The sequence below is a fragment of the Epinephelus moara genome, chromosome 8 (assembly GCF_006386435.1).
Source record: "Epinephelus moara isolate mb chromosome 8, YSFRI_EMoa_1.0, whole genome shotgun sequence".
NCBI classification, from domain to species: Eukaryota; Metazoa; Chordata; class Actinopteri; order Perciformes; family Serranidae; genus Epinephelus; species Epinephelus moara.
Window position 1 is genome coordinate 2,351,160 of NC_065513.1, and position 19,935 is coordinate 2,371,094.

The 19,935-nt window shown below is 40.6% G+C and overlaps 1 protein-coding gene across 5 annotated transcripts in view; it reads left to right on the forward strand.

The window, feature by feature from the left end:
* Nucleotides 1–19,935, forward strand: part of fkbp15b (FKBP prolyl isomerase family member 15b) — a 64,916-nt gene that overhangs the window by 20,074 nt on the left and 24,907 nt on the right. For 3 of the 5 annotated variants that reach the window (XM_050050307.1, XM_050050310.1, XM_050050311.1), the window contains 9 exons: nt 813–897; nt 1,017–1,117; nt 1,226–1,313; nt 1,569–1,678; nt 2,813–2,911; nt 3,073–3,167; nt 14,415–14,517; nt 18,454–18,486; nt 19,702–19,873. In XM_050050307.1, the coding sequence (XP_049906264.1) occupies nt 813–897; nt 1,017–1,117; nt 1,226–1,313; nt 1,569–1,678; nt 2,813–2,911; nt 3,073–3,167; nt 14,415–14,517; nt 18,454–18,486; nt 19,702–19,873 (886 nt within the window). The remainder of the gene's footprint in view (nt 1–812; nt 898–1,016; nt 1,118–1,225; nt 1,314–1,568; nt 1,679–2,812; nt 2,912–3,072; nt 3,168–14,414; nt 14,518–18,453; nt 18,487–19,701; nt 19,874–19,935) is intronic. The other 2 variants (XM_050050308.1, XM_050050309.1) reach the window with 2 other exon arrangements.

The following is a 19,935-nucleotide window of genomic DNA, read 5'->3' on the forward strand; positions in this document are numbered from 1 at the left end:
ATAAGGCATCTTTGAGTAAACTGCGAGTATCATTTAAGTAGGCTATGTCGTGGCCGGGCCGAGTGTCCTCTTTTTTGGAAATCAAAATATGGTCACCCTACGCTACGTAGTAATTTAAACTCATTCGTTTTTGGGATTTGAGTAAGCATGTATAGTTACAGCCCACACTGTAATAAGGTACTGTAATGCTGTCTTCTTAAAAAAGAAGTTTAACGTTAATTTAAACTCATTTTTATGGCTCAGATGTTGTTATACCGTAATTAACTCATTTTTATGGCTCAGATGTTGTTATACCGTAATTTTACTTCCTGAAGAGGTTGTTTGGAAAATTGTAATCTGAAAAGTAACCAAAGCTGCTTAAGAGGTTATTGTGTTTTGAATGTGTTTCAAATTAAAAATATAGGGAAACAGTGTAGGAATAACTTGTATAACGTTTTTATTAACAAATAGTAATATAAAACCTTGTTTTCCCTGTTTGAGACCTCAAAAAATAGACTGCGACTTATATGCCAGTACGACTTATATTCCGAGTTTTACGGTATGTGTTTAAAAAAACATTAGAATGAGAAACATGAACTCCTATTGCTACAGTCTGCACAAAAGCTCAGACAAATGAGGTTACAGTATTTATATATCAATTTTGTATTAACTGAATCTTCTTAAAGGGGCACTCTAGCGATTTTACAGGTTTACAAATCATAGGAGTATTAAAATACTGGAGTTCATCACTTGCATTGGCTTGCCCCTGTCAAATGACAATCTCAACTCTGGTGTCATGACTGATTTTCTGCCACTATTGCATTGATCTACAGGACACCAGTGGCAGCAGAGCAAAGGATCGGCCTGCAGCTCCATCTCCAGTGCAGATCTCCGCTGCTGCTCTAGCTTCAGCACACAGTAAGCTTCTTCTACCTGTTCATATCTGCATTCCTCCTGCAGCTCAGCATTACAAAAACACAATTTCATATGATGGTGTACATCATATTGAGCTGTTTCATTTGTTTTTTTTCCTGCAGTACATCCTCATCTGCACACTGCTCCACCTTCTGCCTTACTTCCTGTTATGACCACTGTTGCCCCACAGCCTGGGCTGTCAGGCAGTAGCCATGCCTTTCAGGTGAGATTTTAGTATATTTCCTACTGACTCAGTTAGTACATCATAGACAAACTTTGTCATTCAGTATCTCAGTATCTCTTTATATCAGAGCATTGTGTTGTTTCATAGCCTTACTCGTACACACAGACCTCTGTGGCTCCATCTCAGCTGCAGCCTGTTGGCCAGGTCTTCCCTACACAAACTGTTCCATACATCGGTAAGAGTCATCAATTCAATTACAAGGAAGCCATAAGGATCAAACCAGTAGAGTGTGTATGTAGAGGGTTCTAGAATGTTGTGATGTTTCTCAGTAAAGCTGTACCCTAAGTCCCTGAAACTGTTACCTTGAACTTAAGGGTTCATTTTATCATTTCATGTTGCAGCCTCATTAATCAAATATACTTACACAACCGCAAGACAGTTTTGTGTCTGATTTAAATGGAAAACTCTGTGATTGTGTTGTTTTCACCAGGCTCCAGTGATGTGACTTCCTTCTTGATGACTGAGGCCCGACAACACAACACAGAGATCCGGTTAGCTGTCGGAAAAGTAGCAGATAAAGTGGATCAACTAGCCTCCAAGGTATGCTCACTGTATTTGTTCATTATGAGGCTGTAATAGAAAGGAGATACAACTGGTTCTTGTCTTTTTATGCCTCCACACCAGCGATAGCCATGGCCAGAGGCATTATGTTGTCAGGTGGTCCCTCAGTCTTTCTGTCTGGCCCTCTGTCCGTCCCGTTCTTGTGAACGCAATATCTCAAGAATACCTTGAGGGATTTTTTTCAAATTTGACACAAACGTTCACTTGGACTCAAGAATGAACTAATTAGAATTTGGTAGTTTAAGGTCAAAGGTCAAGGTCACTGTGACCTCATAAAACATATTGTTGGCCATAACCCAAGAATTCATAAGTCAAAATTTGACACAGATGTGTGATATAATGATGAAGTGCTGACATTTCATACCGAGCTGGATTGGCAAGTTTATCCGAGGTGTCCAATTTTCCGCCTCGTAGGGTAGTCATATTGGTGGAACCCTTTTAGTTTAAACACACCGAGGCAGCCTTCCGCAATGGGAGGGGCTGCTAAAGACTTGTGGGAGGAGCTGTTGATGGCGCCGCACGTGCGAGCCACTGGCGGTGGATAAACAGGAAACAGCTGATAGCAGGAATTAGCGAGCAGCTAGTAGCAAGAGGGAAACGCAAACCTGACAGACACTGTAAAGATGAGCAACTGGGACACAAGGAATTGCGCGCCCTCCTTGCCCTCGCAAATGAAGAGGCCATTAACCGCCAAATGACGGGGACGGTGAAGAACGGGCCGACATATGAGAGAATCGCCGAAGGACTGACTAGCCGTGGCTTCCCTCCCATGTCACTGTTTACGTCACACGCCGAGCTACATGTTTTGTTACTTGCTCACTCCCCCCATTGCCCCGAAAAAGGCGCATTCTGTATAAACAAAACTCCTTTTGACTGATCGGGCTTTCCTGCAAATTTGCACAATTCCTATCTAAAAAGGGCTAGTGACACTAATCTTTGGTGTCGACCTTGAAACTGTGCTGATTGTATAGATCTTCTGTGCTGCTGGGAGAGAGATGTGTGTGACGCATCCACGTTTTCGTAGACAGGAATGTAAACTGTAAGACAAACTTGACTGGTGCATGGAGGCATACAACTGTGGGGCAGTAATTCTATTTGTTTTTACTTTAACAGATAGATGACCTCCAAAGGCAGGGAAATCTTTCCGTGAATGTTCCTAGTTTGTCGATGGAAACCTCAATGATCATGCACAACATCCAAAGAATTGTCCAGGTACACACCTGAATGGTACAGAGTCTTGAGTCTTTTTCCTCCGCCCTTTTATAACACAAATATTGATTCTCCTATCTCATCTTTTGGTGTATTGAGACTAATCATCAGAAATCAAACTGAGTTCTGAAAACACTTTATTTAACTCTCTATTTTATTTTTAGGAAAATGAATGTTTAAAAAAGGAAGTCTTTGAGAAAAGCTCTCGCATTGAGGAGCAAAACCGTAAGATTGGGGAGCTCATCAACCAAAACCAGAGGTGAGTCAAAAAATGTCACAATTATAATAATAATAATAATAATAATAATAACTTTATTTGTATAGCACTTTTCAATATAAATATCAAAGTGCTTTACAGCATAAAATATCAGCACACACTCAATATCAACACAAAATACATACAAATTAAACATTACATCAACTTAAACATTACATCATAAAAGCCTTCCTATAAAAGTGTCGTGAGGAGCGAGGTAAAACGAGGAACAGACTCTGAAAAAAAAAAAACAGAGTCTAGGGGCCCTGATTGCAAAGGCCTAGACCTTGGAACAGCTAGCAGGGCCTTATCAGCGGATCTCAGACTGCGAGCTGGTTTGTGTGGTGAGGATAAAAGGTCTGAAATATAGGAAGGGGCTAGCCCAAGTCTGGCCTTAAAAACAAATAAAATACACTGTATTTTTAAAATCAATCCTAAAATGAACAGGCAGCCAGTGCAGGGATGCTAAAACAGGGGTGATGTGTGCTAAAACAGGGGTGATGTGGTCACATTTTTTAGACCTAGTTAAAAGCCGAGCTGCAGCATTTTGCACTAACTGTAGATGGTGAAGTGATTTCTGGCTGAGACAGGTATATAAGCTATTACAATAGTCGAGGCGTGAAGAAATAAAAGCATGGATGAGTTTCCCCAAATCTGTGGCTGAGATAAAAGACCTGACTTTGGCTATGTTTCTCAAATGATAAAAACATGTCTGGACCACTTTTTTTTTTTTACATGAAGTTCAAAGTTCAAATCCTGGTCAAAAATGACGCCGAGGTTTCTGGCTGAGGGTTTTACAAGAGGTGTTAAATCGCCAAGGCTTTCCAAAATTAGTTTTCTTGTTGTGGATGGACCTATAACAATGACATCGGATTTTGACTGATTGAGTTGGAGAAAATTGTCTGACATCCAGTATTTTATTTCTGTGATACAGTTGTGGAGGGCTGCTATATTAGACTGATCACCGGCCTTGATTGGGATGTACAACTCTGTCGTCTGCATAACAATGAAAATGGACGTTGTATTTACGGATGATGTCACCTAGAGTGAGCATGTAAAAGGAAAAGATAATAGGGCCCAGGATCGACCACTGGGGGGCACCATAGGAGACATTAGTGGAGGAAGAAACAGAGCCAGCTATAGATACAGAAGAGTATCTGTTAAAAAGGTAAGACCTGAACCAATTCAGGGCCACGTCAGTGATTCCTGCCCATTTCTCTAACCTGTCAATTAAGATGTCATGGTCTACCGTGTCAAATGCGGCGCTAATGTCCAAGATAACTAAAATGGAACACTCGCTGGCATCTTGAGTCAACAGGAGATCATTGCAAACTTTTAGGAGAGCTGATTCTGTGCTATGAAGTGATCGAAAGCCGGACTGGAATTTTTCGAATAAGTTATTGACTGATAGATGATTTATTAATTGTTTGAATACAGTTTTTTCTAGGATCTTTGATAAAAAAGGGAGCTTTGAGACTGGTCTGTAGTTGTTCAGAATGGATGGGTCTAGATTGGGTTTTTTAAGCAGAGGTTCAATTAGAGCAGATTTAAAATAAGCAGGAACCACACCTGAGGTCAGAGAGTGATTGACAATAAATAAAATGAAGGGACCAACAGTGGTCATAATCTCCTTCAGTAGTCTGGTAGGGACCACATCCAAAGGGCAAGAGGAGGATTTCATGCGCATCACCATTGTGTTGAGATCAGTTAGTGACACTGAACTAAACGAGCAGAGGACTGACATAGACTAGGATTGGTGAGTTGGCGGTTCCGGGACAAGTGAATTGTGGGGTCGACTGCTGATGGTGTTAGATCTAATGTTTTCAATTTTTTCGGTGAAAAATTATGAAAATTGCTCACAGAGTTCAGGTGATGCATGTAAATTAATATTGGTGGGGGCGCCAACAATTCGGTTGAGTGTTTGAAACAGCACTTTAGAGTTTTGAGCATTCTGGGAGATCAAGTTGGAGAAAAAAGTTGCTTGTGCGTCCTTAACTGCAGCATTGTAATTATTCATTAGGCTTTTCAAATGCTCATAGTGAACCTGAAGTTTGCAGGACTTCCATTTACGCTCTATTTTACGTACCTCTCTTTTTAAGGAGCGGGTATGGTCATTAAACCATAGAGAGACTGAGGAAGTGATTTTGGTTCTGGTTTTGACTGGGGCTACTGAGTCCATTGTATTCAGGCAGAGGTCATTGAAGGAATTCACCAGGAGGTTGGTATCATGGGAGAGAGGTAGTTTGGAAGAGTGGCATGAAAAAGCATGTGAAAATTTAGCTGCTGTTGTTGAGTTAATAATGCGAGAGCGGGTGGGGGCAGGTGAGACTTTAGGCGAAGGAGAGGAGTACAAGTTTAAAACAATACTAAAATGATCGGATATACAGGTGTTAATAAGTTCCACATTATCAATCTTCAGACCATATGAAATAACAAGATCTAAGATATGGCCCTTCTCATGGGTGGGCCCTGTGGAATGTAAAACAAAATTAAACGATTCTAAAAGATTAAGAAATTCCCCCGCAAGAGCATCATCAGGACAACAAACATAATGTTAAAGTCACCAATATGCAGACCCGGTCATAATTAAGTAAAAGCAGAGAGAGCAGGTCAGAGAATTCAGAGACAAAAGTGCCATTGGGCTTAGGATGGCGGTAAACTAAAAGGAATAAAATCGGCTGGTGATTATTAACACAAAATGTTAAGTTTTCGAAGGAGGAGAATTCCCCACAGGGAACAGGCTTATAAAAGAAATTGTCTCTGTAGATAGCAGTGACCCCTCCGCCGCGGCCAGATAGCAGGGGCTTCTGCGCATATAAGAATGCTGGAGGTGTAGCTTCATTCAGGGTGCTGTATTCATCTGGTTTTGACCATGTTTCGGTCATTCAAAAAATATCAGTGTCATTGGAGGTAATAAAATCATTGCAAATAAAAGATTTGTTATTTAAGGACCTTACATTTAAAAGGCTAATCTTTACCGGTATGCTTGGTGGAACAGAAGGGCCTGATTGTGTATGAATGGAAATCAAGATATTCGGGTTTCGGCCAGCAGAGGGCAGGGTGTGGTTTTTTGGTCTGTTGTTGGTAATTCTGACAGTAGGGACAAGACCAGTTTGGACAAGCCGGGAGAGGTCGTGGTCTATTGAGGTTAGTGACAGCTGGAGCCTGTAGGGGGAGTAGTTACGGGAGGCAATGTCCACGGAGGGCTCCGTAGAAGAAGAGGAAAGCACTGAGGAAGGGGTGTGGCATGTAAACAGTCTCGCATGTGTGTGTGGTATGGTGTGTACAGTGTGCTGTATATTGGCAGCTAACATGCGGCTTCCAAGCTTGCTCGGGTGAAGTCCGTCGTGTCGATAAAAGGAGGGGCGGTTCCAAAATAAGTTAAAATTGTCTACAAAATAAAAACCGTGGATAGTACAGGCGGCCCGGAGCCAAGAATTGAGCTGGAGGAGCCGACTGAACCGCTCTGCGCCGAGGCCGAGTGTGGGAAGAGGGCCGCTGATGAAGATTGACATCCCGCAGTTTTTTAGGACAGTGAACAGACTGTTAAAATCATTCTTTAGCAGCTCAGACTGACCCCGGACCACATTGTTGGTTCCAATGTGCAAGACCAGACGTTTAATTGAATCTGGAAATGTTTGCAGTAGGTTCGGGAGTTTATCTCTGATTTTTGTGACGGTGGCTCCTGGAAAACAGTGGGTGGTGGGAGGTGGGGTCACAGCCTCAGTGGTGGCTGGGGGCTCACATGACCCTTCACAGCAGGGAAGACCACCGGAGCATCTCGCCCTGAGAGCAGCCTCCTTCACGATCTTGCGCCGGGAGGAGGAGGTCGCGGACCTGAATGAGGGTCCCGGGGCAGACCCCCCGGGCTGCTGGCAGCGGATCAGTCAGAGGGCAAACAGGAGAGGAATGGACAGTCTGGAGCGGAGGGAATTCCTCAACACTCAAGACGCTATATCTGTTCTCCAGTTGGAGCTCACAAAGTGGAGCAGGTATCGGGCTGGACCTCTCTCGCCTTTTACCATGTACTGTGGACCATGGCTCTTGGTTGGGAGTGGAGCTATTAGCTCTGAGCCTCGGATTAGGACTGAAGGTGAAAGTAGCCTTTGCACTGCTGTTCGCCCATTTTGGCTTGGCCTCCAGCAGCAGCCACGGGTCCTCCGAAGGGGGATGTGGAGCTGGAACTGATGAGGTCAGCCTGGATGTAGCTGCGGCGGCTGTATCATCAGTTCGGAGCTGAGTAGCCGAGACAGCTCAGCTGGGGCCAAGTTGGCCAGGTTGGGATCCGGTGTAGCCGTGGAGCCGGCACTAAGCTCTGCGACCATGGAGTCCAGATCCGCAGGGTTACCAGGGGGGCCAGCACCTATGGCAACTACATAGTCGTGGAGAGCTTCTTCATCCCTGATCCAATTATGATTGACAGTAGGGATGCACCGAAATGAAAATTTGTGGCCGAAGCCGAATAATATTAAACGCTTGGCCGAATACTGAGTACCGAATACCGAATGTCGTTGTTTAGTTTTTCATTAGTTTTTGCAGATGAACCTCCTCCAGATTAGTGTTGTCACGGTACCAAAATTGGGACCCACTGTTCGATACCAATGAAAATATCATGGTTCTGAGTAGTATCACGATANACTTCTGGGCAGTCCACACGCCAAGAAGAGGATATTATTGGAGCCGACTTCTCCTCGCCGGTAAGCTGATGGTCGCCGTATTTGACAGGAATACATTACTGTCTGTGTCTGTGACCCCCGTTCAACCCACAATCAGTGGGATTCGCCTCTCGTTTCTGCTGGTGGTGGAAATCTGTAGGGACGCACAGCGTGCTGAATGATTTGACGCCAGGGCCACACTGCCTGCGAAGCGCAGTGCACCGAAATTCTTGCGCGAGCCGGAGCACCTCCGTTCACATCAGACGCGCATTTCTCCACGCCGGCTGTCAAGCGATTCTGCTCCCAGCTGTTGTTTTTCCATCATGGGTAACTGCCCGGCTTGACACATTTGCTCGCGGCTCGCGCAGAAAATAGACCAGATGCTGAATTGATTGCTGCAGGGCCGGTGGTGGAGCTGCGCGGCACGGCCAGTGTGGATGACACAATCAGTTAACATGGGTGCCGAAAGGAAACTGGGTTCACTTCTCGGCGCTTCGAGGCTATTCGCGGCGCTTCCGCGGGCAGTGTGGCCCTGGTGTAAGCCTATTTTGCTCGCTCAAAACTATTTTTAGTCGCAAATGCAAGTGCGGTGATGGGCGGATCGCCACACTGCCGACATTTTAATCCACCCATCACGGCACGCTGTTTGATTGCGTTATAAAAACCGTGCTGCTATTATTCGGCCTTGCTTTTAACTTATTCTACCGAATACCGAATATGTGTTTTTTTGCAATATTCGGCCGAATATATCCGGTTACCGAATATTCGGTGCATCCCTAATTGACAGAAGGCCAGGGCCCATATTCACAAAGAATCCTAAGACTAAAAGTAGCTCTTAGTGACGTCATTCTAAGAAAAATCGTAGAATTCCTCGAATTCTAAGATTTTTCTTAGAATTTTCCCTTGGTAAGATAAAAGTTATTCACAAAGCATCTTAGGCCTTAAGAGAGCTCCCAAGGTGAAAAACTTTTAAGAGGAGGGAGGAGGACTTTTAAGAAGCCTGAGAGTGTCTTAAACAGAGAAGATGGCGGAAAGACAGAGAGGAAGGAGAGATATTCTCCGTATATTGAACGACAGTGATTTGATAAGATGCTACCGGCTTGATCGTGCAGGGATAATGTTTGTGTTTGACCTCATCAGGGATGAGCTGCAATCTCCGCTCTCACTTTGGATTGCAGCACGTACCAGCGCTTCTCACACTCATCACTTGTGCGTAAAAGGAGGGGGAACGACGCATTGATTTGTCGGGCAATGTGCTCCCAAGTCTGCCTCTTCCCTTGTGCCGTGATCCCGGGACCGAATTTCCCTCTTAAAACTCATTTGTTCTCCTTCACGAGCTGTGCCAACAGCAGGCACTGCTCTTCTGTCCAGTTTCTCGTTCTTTTTTTCCTCCATTTCGTTCATTGTTTTGGTCATTCAGCCAAATCAAACCGCTTTTTACAAGGAAGCCAGCAATCACAGTAATTGCTGACAGCTGAGTCTGCGTCCACCATTAATATCAAATAGATTAAGCAGTAAAATTACCAGCATGGCGAGTAAACGTAACAATAAGCAAATCAGTATAATAATCGGCATGTTAATGAGGTACGTTCAAACATTTTGAAGCTGTGTAACAATTAATTTAATTTTGCTGAGTTTCATCATCATGACATAAAATTATTTTCATGATTACACATTTCTTAATACAGTCTAAGTTCTATGATCGGTTGATTTCACTGTCCATTCATTACTAGGAGCGCTTTTTTTTTTTTTTTGTTTTTTTCTTTTTTCCTTTTTGTAACAACCAATCACAGCTTTTAGAAGACTGCGTCACACCTAGCAATGGGGTCAACCACACCTCCTCACAAAGATAAAAGTTTTTGTCCCCTCCTTGCTCAGAGTTGCTCTCAGAAACTTCCTGAATCACTCTTAAGCTAAGATTCCTTGCTAGGAATTTTTAGGCTAAGTTAGGAGCTCTCTGAGAGGACTCTGAGAATCTTTGTGAATACGAGCCCAGAACATTATGTCCTACCTATATTTCCACTTGTGTCACTTGCAGTAGAAAAGCATGTGATCTCTTCCTCATGATAATGTGGAGCTCATATGTTTAAAACCGTATTCACAAAGCTTCCTAGTGCTAAGAGTTGCTCCTAATGACGAAATTCAAGGTTCCTACGCAAGTATGGAAAGTATGGAAAAGTATGGAAATAAATTTGATCAATTTCCAGGTATTAAAAAGTATGGAAAATGAAAAATAAAGTATGGAAAAATATTTATGTTTCCAGACTATTTGCTACCACTGTTCTAAAATACTGTTTTCTAAAATAGAAAATTAGGTATTTCCAAAAATAATTTAACTGACAGATGCCCTTAACGATTCATAATAAATCCTATTTTTGTCACGCTACATGATGGAACTGCATTGAGGAAGGGGAGAATAAAAATAAAACAGCTGTCGCAGGTAAAGCAACTCTAGTCGCAGGATGTGTGTCACTGCTCGCCTGCCTTTCTCTCTCCCGCGGTCCGTCACTCCACTGTCTCCGCTCTGATACTCGCTCTCCCCCGGTCGGCCTGTACTACGATGCACGTTTAACATAGCCAGGCTTTCTTTAGGTGAGCTGGCTTCACAGAGCCTAACAGCGCCCATCCAGGATAACCAGTACTACAAAGCTGGTTATCAACTCGCTCTGTCATCTCTGTGTTTTCCAGCAATGAGCGCGTTCATGTGAAAGAGGCGGAGTTGTTAATTAGGAGCGACATCATCATCATGAACTCATACTCATATGAGATGAAACGGTAGCCTATCTGTAAAAAACTTCTGTTTCAGTGACAGCAAAACAGTTATTTTCAACTAAGTAACAACAGCCTGTAATCATAGGCTACAACAGAATAAAATAAGACAGATAAAACAGATAAAAAATCCTTGTCAATAATTTTGTGAACATCAGCTTGTCTGATTTAACAGATGTAGAGACTAGAAATAATAATGATAATAATAATAATAATAATGATAATAATAATTTACAAATATTAAAAGTAGGCTAAGGCATATTTAAGAATTATTATGACTTAAGTACAGAGTATTTTTCACTATTTAGTTTGATGACAGGATGAAATCATTCTTAATATCATGTACTGTAATAGAACTTTAAAATAATTCCAGACTGTTTCTGCTACCAAACCAAAGAGTGTAAAAGTAGTTAATGACTGATGAGGTCTATCTGATCAAAATGTTACATTTATAATCACGGGAGCTAATTAACAATGTGGGTTATTTCTTTAGTTTTTATTTCCAGTTATCAGGTGTCTCAAGTTATTCTGAGCTGCAGAGTATAAAATCATCCACACTGTCAGCTGTCACTCTGAGGATAAAATAAAGTTTACACCATTAAAATGCAGCTAAAATCATCATTATGATATGTGTTTAGTGTGGTTATAAAGCATCTCTGTTTGTTAGAAACTGTTTTAAAACCAGAGTGGAAATAGAAAACTTGGAGCAATAAAATATTAATACTGACCTATTAACATATAGCCTATATTGCTTATTTATTTATTTATTTATTTTTTTAAACACTGTCACTTTGTTAAGCAAACTGGGGACTTTTGCTCATGACATTCTCTGGCCTTTTTAGCTTGGTTAATGCATATTTTAGATATTTAGCTTACTGTGGCCAAAATTGTTTACAGAAACACGAAGTTCTTCATATATCTAGCCTCCTAAATTTGCTCCCAAAGTGCACCAGATTGATGTATTTTAACTTTAAAATAGTCAAACTTTTCTTCCGGGGGGCCATGCCCCCGGACCTCCCTAGAAGTTCAGAGGCTCTCTCTTTTTTCACCATACCTGTGTTTGCATCACTGCATTATGGTACTTGGCTACAATCGGCTATTAAGAATAATTAAATATGATATGAAATATGATACACTGATATATTTACTCAGATGTCGCATAGATATGAAATATGATACACTGATATATTTACTCAGATGTCGCATATTCTCTGAAAAAAAAAACAACAACCGAGAAGTCTGGAAATTTGGGTATGGAAAAGTATGGAATTTTGAAATTCCAAATTTGGGTATGGAAAAGTATGGAATTTTGAAATTCCAAATGTGTAGGAACCCTGGAAATTCTAAGAAAATTCTTAGAACTGTGATGTTTTCTTAGAATTTCCCCTTAAAGTTAAGACTAGGGCCTTGTAAAGATAAAAGTTATTCACTAAGCCTCTTAGACCTTAAAAGAGCTCCTAAAGTGAAAAAATGTTAGGATTAGAGAGGAGGACTTTTAAGAGGCTTAAGAGTTTCTTAAGCAGAGGAGAAAATGGTGGAAAGACAAAGAGGTATGAGAAATATTCTCCGAACACTGGATGACAGTGAGTAAATGAAATGCTACAGGTTAGATAATGCAGGGATAATATTTGTGGTCGATCTCTGTAGGCATACACACACATTTCAAACCCAACACAGTAAGGCTGTAACAACAGAAATAAAAATATCACATCACTAAGATAGTTGGAAAAACTGGACAAATGCACCATTGCAGCAGTGATGCCTTGAGTCTGTCTCATCCTTCCATCAGCTGAGTGATCACACTAACAATGGGAACACTTTCACAGTTAGTAGTTCATTTCATGTCCACTGGGTGTCCACACCTTGCAGGCTCACAAAGGGCGATAAATGTTTCTGTCCCTTACTTGCTTAGAGTTGCTCTGAGAACTTTCCTAAATCACTCCTAGGTTAAGACTCCTTACTAAAATTGCTTAGGCTTAGTTAGGATCTCCCTGTGAGTATTCTTAGAATGTTGTGAATACGGCCCCAGGATAGCAGCCAAAAAACACTCGTATTCTGTGCCCGATCAGGATGCTCAGAGCAAAGGATCCGCTGTCTGCTAGTTAGCTGTACACTGTGACAGGGAAGTGCAAATTCAACAAGATCTCAGGGCATTGCTGAAGCTGGTACAAGGCAATGCATATGATGCTCTGTGTATTTTATACAAAAAGGTTTTTTATATTAGGCACAATGGGAATCAAGGCAGTTGAATCCTACATGTGGAGTTAGAAACACAACATTGCCCAGAAAACCTTTAACAAATTGCCAGATATTTTCCTCAAAAAGTCGTGATTTATATTATAACATCATGTTTGTGCATGTGTGTGTCTTTCGGACCCGTGTGTTAATGACAAAAAGAGTGAAAAAAATTGCATTTCCCCTCATGGGGATTAATAAAGTATATAAAAAATTAAATAAATAAATAATAAACATTTGGGCAATATTGTCCACAACTTCAAGTAACTGATGTTGATCCATGTTTTTTTTTTTTTTTTTTTTGTAAAATTAGTCTCAAATTTAATTCAGAGTGCCATTACAAATGTCTTAAATCTAACCTGCCTCATATTCAGTCAGTGTTGGGTTGTTACTCAAAACAGTAATGTGTCAGACATTACTTGTTAGTTATAAAAACACTTCATTACATTACATTGCAGTACTTTACATAATTACACTCTGTAGAATGTTCTTTGTTACATTACTTGTTAATCTTGAGTTACTTTGCAACATTGCCTGAAATGCATTGTTAGATAAATGCAAGTTAACAATATTATAACGTTAAACCTTCCATATGCCCACATAACAGCGCTAAGCAAGGATTGCAGAATGCAGCAGGCTATAACTGCCTCAAATGAAACTATATCAATATACAAAGAGGTCAGCCTTCCTAACTCCACATAGTATAATGTTAATTGTCTCAAAATAAAATATCAATAGGCCAAAATAAAATAGTACAGACACTAGCATTCTGAACATTATTAGATGATGGCAGACTTGAAAGCAAAAAAACAGGTTTAAATGGCATCTGATCAGTATTTAGTGGGCCAAACACACTCACCTGAGTTGCTTGCTCACCAAACCATGGCTTAATAGCAGATTAGTCTAGTTTGTTTGTTGTTTATCACTTAAGCGGTGGTTATACATCATGAGGAGGAGTCTCTCAAATTGTTTGTCAGACAGCCTGTTCCTCATTGGAGTCAGCACAGACTAAAGGCTGAGGAGCCTCTCCATGGGCACACTGGACAGTGACACTGATGTTGGCATGTTTGACAATTTTTTTTCTTTCCATCCATTATGTAGATAGTAAAGGAACTTGTGCAGCACAAGTAACTGTAATGAGATAACTGAATTTAAAACAATAACATGTTACATTACTGCATTACTGCTAAATGTAATGAGATTACAGTAATCTGTTACCCAACACTGCTTTTGTTTTAGTCCAATCCTGATGCCAGGAGAAACTAAAATGAGTGCATTAGAAAAAAAAAAAAGAAAAAAAGCATTGTATCTGATAAGGATGATTAAAAACAATATAAATGGCATTGCTTGGGCCACTATCTGATCTTACATATTACTGTTTCAAGCAGGATAGGCAATGGACGGTGTCTTGCAAATAGTTTGAAAAGGCTGGGAATATTTCGGTTGTCAGTATCTGTCACACAGTGATTTGATCTGGTTTGATTAACAGTAACAGCAGACCAAACTGACTGGTATATGTTAAAAAATTATCAAGATTTTGGTTGAAATGTATTTCAGGTGTATGTAATGTGGTCATGCTGTGGTTGTCTAGGTACATGGAGCAGAGTAACCTGCTGCTAGAACAAAGGAACGACTCCCTCAAGACATCCAGTGAGCAAAACCAGGCCAGATTACTGCAGGCTGAGCAGGACAAGGTGAGGATTTGTCTTTAGCCCCTTTTCCACCGCAGGAACTTTTATCAATTACCCGGAATTTTGAAAAACCTCTGCGCGTTTCCACCGTAATTACCTGGGTAAAAAACTTTCCCTCAACCCCAAATTTACCCTGGAAAAAGTACCTAGTAGGGGGGTAGGACTTTTCGGATTACCCTGAATTCTTGAGGGGTGGGGCTGTTTGCTGAAGAACACTGATTACTGGAACACACAATTGCAGCGTTCCGCACTTCCTGGTACGGGCAGCCGCTTAAAACTTTAATTCATTTCTACAGGCTTCACTTCGTTTCTGTTTTGATTAAGGATGGGTACCGAAACCCGGTACTAAATTATCCCCGGAGCTAAATTATTAAAGACTGTACTATTGATAAGCGCTAACGGTATTGGTTCTTTTGTGCCGGCGCTGATCTCCTCTACACACATGTTTTAGCATATCTGTATCTGTGGTGGTGTTGCAATAGTGGCGCACCACGTTAATCGTGCACCTATTATTTATTTTCCCATGATGGAGCGGGTTCAAATCCTGTGAAAATGTTCTTTTTAACGTCTCAAAGGGCTGAACGGTTCTTTAATATGGCACATGTTTATTTAGACAGGCACCAAAGACGAAACTGTGTAGGCCTATTTAGAAAATTTATTAGAGATAGGAGTTAAATTGATATGAAAAGCAACTTGGCCTCTTCCTGTTTTCATCATTCCGTCACAACAAGTGTGATTCCGTGACTGGGTTCCTCCAACAAGAGTCCAAAAACGGATCAGGACGGCTATGTTTTGATATTGTTCTGAAAAATTGAATGAAGAGGCTTTCGCGAGGACAGCTACGAGTTCTCTTCCTGGTTGAAAACAGCTGTTGTCACTATGACAACCATAGACGCATTCGACTGAAAGTCGCCAGTTAACATAGTCGCGAGTAAATCCGAAACACAGTGGAAACAAAGTGAAGACAACTCGAAAATGACTCGAGTTGACGGCAGCTACACTCGTTAGTGTAAGTGAAATTAACCCTTAGCGAGTAAGAAGCCAATAATTAATCAATACATGTCTTCAGCAGCTGAACATGTAGACAGTGATGTAGACAGTGATATTCAATATGCTCCGCCCACAGTCGCTCATACACCGACACTAATGTTATATCTTACACAAGGACAGCACGCTAGTTCAGCTGATAGTGAATTGTTACTAATAAGCTCTAATGACTAACTTAGTTTGACACTTATTGTAAAATACTTTTAAACTGAGCTGCTGGCTGAGACAAACAGCCCCAACTCTCTCTACCAGCACGTAACCAGCCAAGCTGGCAGAACCAAATACAGGGCACACGCCGAATCATTTACGTCATCACGCTAATTTGAATAAATTTTCTGGAACTTGAAGTGAGGTGGAAACACAAACCACACAGATTACCAGGAATTCTTTTACCCAGGTAAACAAATTCCTGGTAATAAAAGTTCCTGGAAATGTTGGTGGAAAAGGGGCTTTTGTAGGGAAAAGGGGAACAATTGAGACTGTAGATGGTGCCTTCAGAGTGCAACAAGCATTACTGTTTTTGCAGTGCTGACAGACGACACTGTTAGTAAGAAGATGTTTGATTTTGATGGACCTAAACCATCACATAAGAGATAAGATAAGATAAGACTTTATTGTCAGTCATGCATACACATAGAGACAGTGCACATAAATGAAATTACGTTGCCTTAGCCCCTTTTACACTGCCTGATTGGGCTTTCCTGCAAATTTGCACAATACCTATCTTAAAAGGGCTCTTGGCTCACGTTTCCTGATAATTAAAAAAACATGCACATACACCAGAGAATTGAGTATTTTAGGAGGAACTATCTACATTGCATAGTTTGTCCACCAGAGAGCACTGACATGTTTATTTCCTAACTGGAACTTTGTAACTGGAACTTTCCTAACTGCATAATTGTAAAATGTCCTGCTTAATACATATCTTGGCCTTTAATAACCAAATTGACCTGGAGCGTTATCATTTATTGGACAAAGAAAAAGATTAACGTTATTATTATTGGTCAGTATAATAGATTTTCTTACTTTTAATGACCAGTATTAGTATCAACCTCAAAATCCTAGGCAGTTCACTTGAAATGGTCCAAGACACAAGAGGCAACAATAGAATTGAATGCATGAAACAGTGAATACATTTCTACGTAGAATAGCGTTACCAGTATTATTTTGGCTTGACCATGCATTCACCAGGGTGTTAATTATCTCTTTATTACTTAGGATTGCTGAATAGATTTCATACTTACTTGCTCATAGAGAGTTCAGACCTGACCTTGACATGCGTCTTGGGGGATTGGTTCACAAGTTTACAGCTCTATGTCTGTGTTCACCTTTGACATTACAATGCGACTGAATATCCAACTCGAGTGACATCTCAAGTGTCTCGACTTCCTCACACTAAATGTAAATAAACATATACATAATTTTTGTTCGCAGAGACCAAATGTGTGGTTGTTTTTACCAGGCAGGAGCTTTATGGTGCTATATGCACATTTTAAGCCATTTATATTTAAAATGGGTAAAGTGATATTTCATTGCAGAGTTGCTCACAATGCGTAGATTTGCTCAGACCCTCCTTTCTCTGTCTCTGTCTTACTCTCTCTCTGTGTTCATCATAAGACAAACACACAGTGTGGTCGAGTGTGTGCTCTGTGCCGGGAACAGTTGGTGAGAGTTTGCCTCACACATACGGTGACGGGGCTTATCATTAGCATCACACGGCTAACGTTACCTAATGGGTAACAGTTAGAGCCATTTCAGTGTCGGTGTGAGTTTGTAAGGACAGTTGAACAGGTGCTGCTGTGTTAGCTTGTACTACCCAGGCAGATGTTGAACTAACCCAAGGGACTAAAGCGGCTCCAGGCATGGTCCTTCAGTGCTGTGTCTATCTTGTAAAATGACAGGAAGCAGCAGGTTTTGAGTATGCATTTGGTGTATTCACACCTACTTAGAGCTTTCCATTTGTTATCTGTTTGCCCTGGACGCATGTTCATACCAGGTGTTAAAGGGGTCTTATCGTCACACTTTTTTGTAGCAGCATCCGCACGGATTAATCAATCAAAAACACAAGATGGAGCCAGCTCCTTTATGATATCAGATATTGTTAAATAATCTCAAGTTTCATTCAGTATTATCAAGTTTCTTTCATACTTTCAAGATTTCATTCCATATATTCAAACTTTAATTCCATATATTCAAGTTTAATTCCATGTATTCAGGGTTCATTTCATATATTCATAGTTTTATTCTATAAATTCACTTTTTTTCTATATATTTAATTTTCCCTCCATATGTTCAACTTTTATTCCATGTATGTAAACTTTTATTTTATATATTCAAGTTTCATTCCATAAAATAAAGTTTCATTCTGTATATTCAAGGTAAATTTCATATATTATTCTATACTCTTTCACTCTATATATTCAACTTTCCTTCCATTGTGGATAGAGATTTATTTTTTTCACCTAAATAAACTTAAAAAACCCATGGGGTTTTTAAAAAATGTATTAATGTAATTAATGTTTGAGAGTTAGTTTTCACAGGACAATGATAATTGGTAAATTCCTTTCCAAAACTAACTGAACACTGGTGTTCTGTATTGGTGATAAGTGGTAAATTTGGAATAGTAACATCAGAGCACATGCCTTTTTAATCCTCTATTCTGTGAATTCTGAATGTCACTACAGGATTTTGACTTCAGTAATACACTTAATATTTACCTCTATCGGTGGAGATTGGGTTGGTATATTTTTAGTCATTTACTGTCTTGTTTTCTGTTACAAATCTGATGCTAATGATTAGTGCTTCACTAACTGCCAACTGCTCTCTGCCTGGTTATTTGCGCTGCAGTGCTGCTCTGAGGAAAATCTAGCATTTACTGCTCTCTCTTCTCAGCATACACTGCCTCAGGACCTGGGCTTCGGGCAGGTGAGCTGGTTTTCTCTGTGTTCCGCTACCAGACTGGGGTCAAATGGTACCAGTAAAAGAGGAAAACTAGCACAAATTTACAAAAGTTGCCACCATGTACACACATGCATCCATTTGTTTACGCATTACCACACAACAGTTGTCACTAATACAATGATGCCTCACTACTACATCTGGTTCATGAGTTTTGAAAGGTGACACAGCAAAATAGTGTGTGGTGTTTGTCTGTTTGTATGAGCAAATCAACAGCTGTTTTGAGCAAACAAAGCAAAGACAACTCCTCAGTGAATGTGCCATTGACATTTTAAACTCAGGAAGAAAAACCTTCTCTTTCTGACCAAAGAAATAATCATTGTAAATAATTATTTTTCATTATTTTGCAAATATGTCTGTTTAGCGAGCACAACTAATAAGTCCCTGAATCAGTAAATGGTCAATTCCTGCACATTAAAACACATCCGTTTAACTGAATTTCACTATTTATTTCATTTGCACTATTCATTTCATTTGTGCAATAATCATTCACAGCATAATTAGTCATAATTGATCACTGCCCTTGTACTGAGGTAGCTGCTTGTGTGTTTTTCATATGTCTGCCTTTTCTAACTGTGATTTTATTAATAACATTTAGTACTTAGTTACTTTTTATAGTTTTTTCTATTTTGTTTGTGTACATGTTTACACCAAGGGTCTGGGAGAAACGGTATTTCAGTCCCGTCTATGTCCTGTACATATAGCAGAACTGACAATAGAGTTGACTTTGACTCTGAAGTTGAAGGACAGTAAGTTTAGGCAATTGCTGCAAGTGATTTAAAATTCACTTTGGATAAAATACTGAGACTTAACAGCTGATCTAACAATCTGGTTTGTCCTGATCAAGCACCACTTCCAGACAGGCTACTTAAAATGTTATCATCATGTGGAACTACTATTTGACCCAGATCTGACTGCTGCCACTGCAATCATTCTTTATATATCATACTTTATTGACATTTGAACTAATTTTTCTTTCTCCTTTTTCCCTTCTGTCTCATTTTCCATCAGCCATCATTCGCCATTTGTCTCTTACAGGTCCACAATGCTCACACTGCTAGCACCAGTAGCCACTCATCTAGACTGTCACTATGTTGTTACACTGTCTCTTGTATGGCCTAGGTTTTCACTGGTACATCCCCTCTTCTCTCCCCTCCCCATGTCCCTCTGCATCTCCATCAGGTTCGTCTGACGGAGGATCTGGCGTTGTCCACAGCCCAGCTGTCTGAGCTGCAACTGAAAGCTACAGCTCATCAGCAGAAGGCCATTGAGCTGCAGAGTAAGCTTAGCTCAGTGCTGCAGGACAGTGAGAGGCAGTGCCAGCGCATCGTTGCCATGGAACCGCAGCTGGAAGGTTTGTATAGTAGTTTTTAGTTTTGTAACTACAATAACTCCCACCTTCATGACAGTTATAAT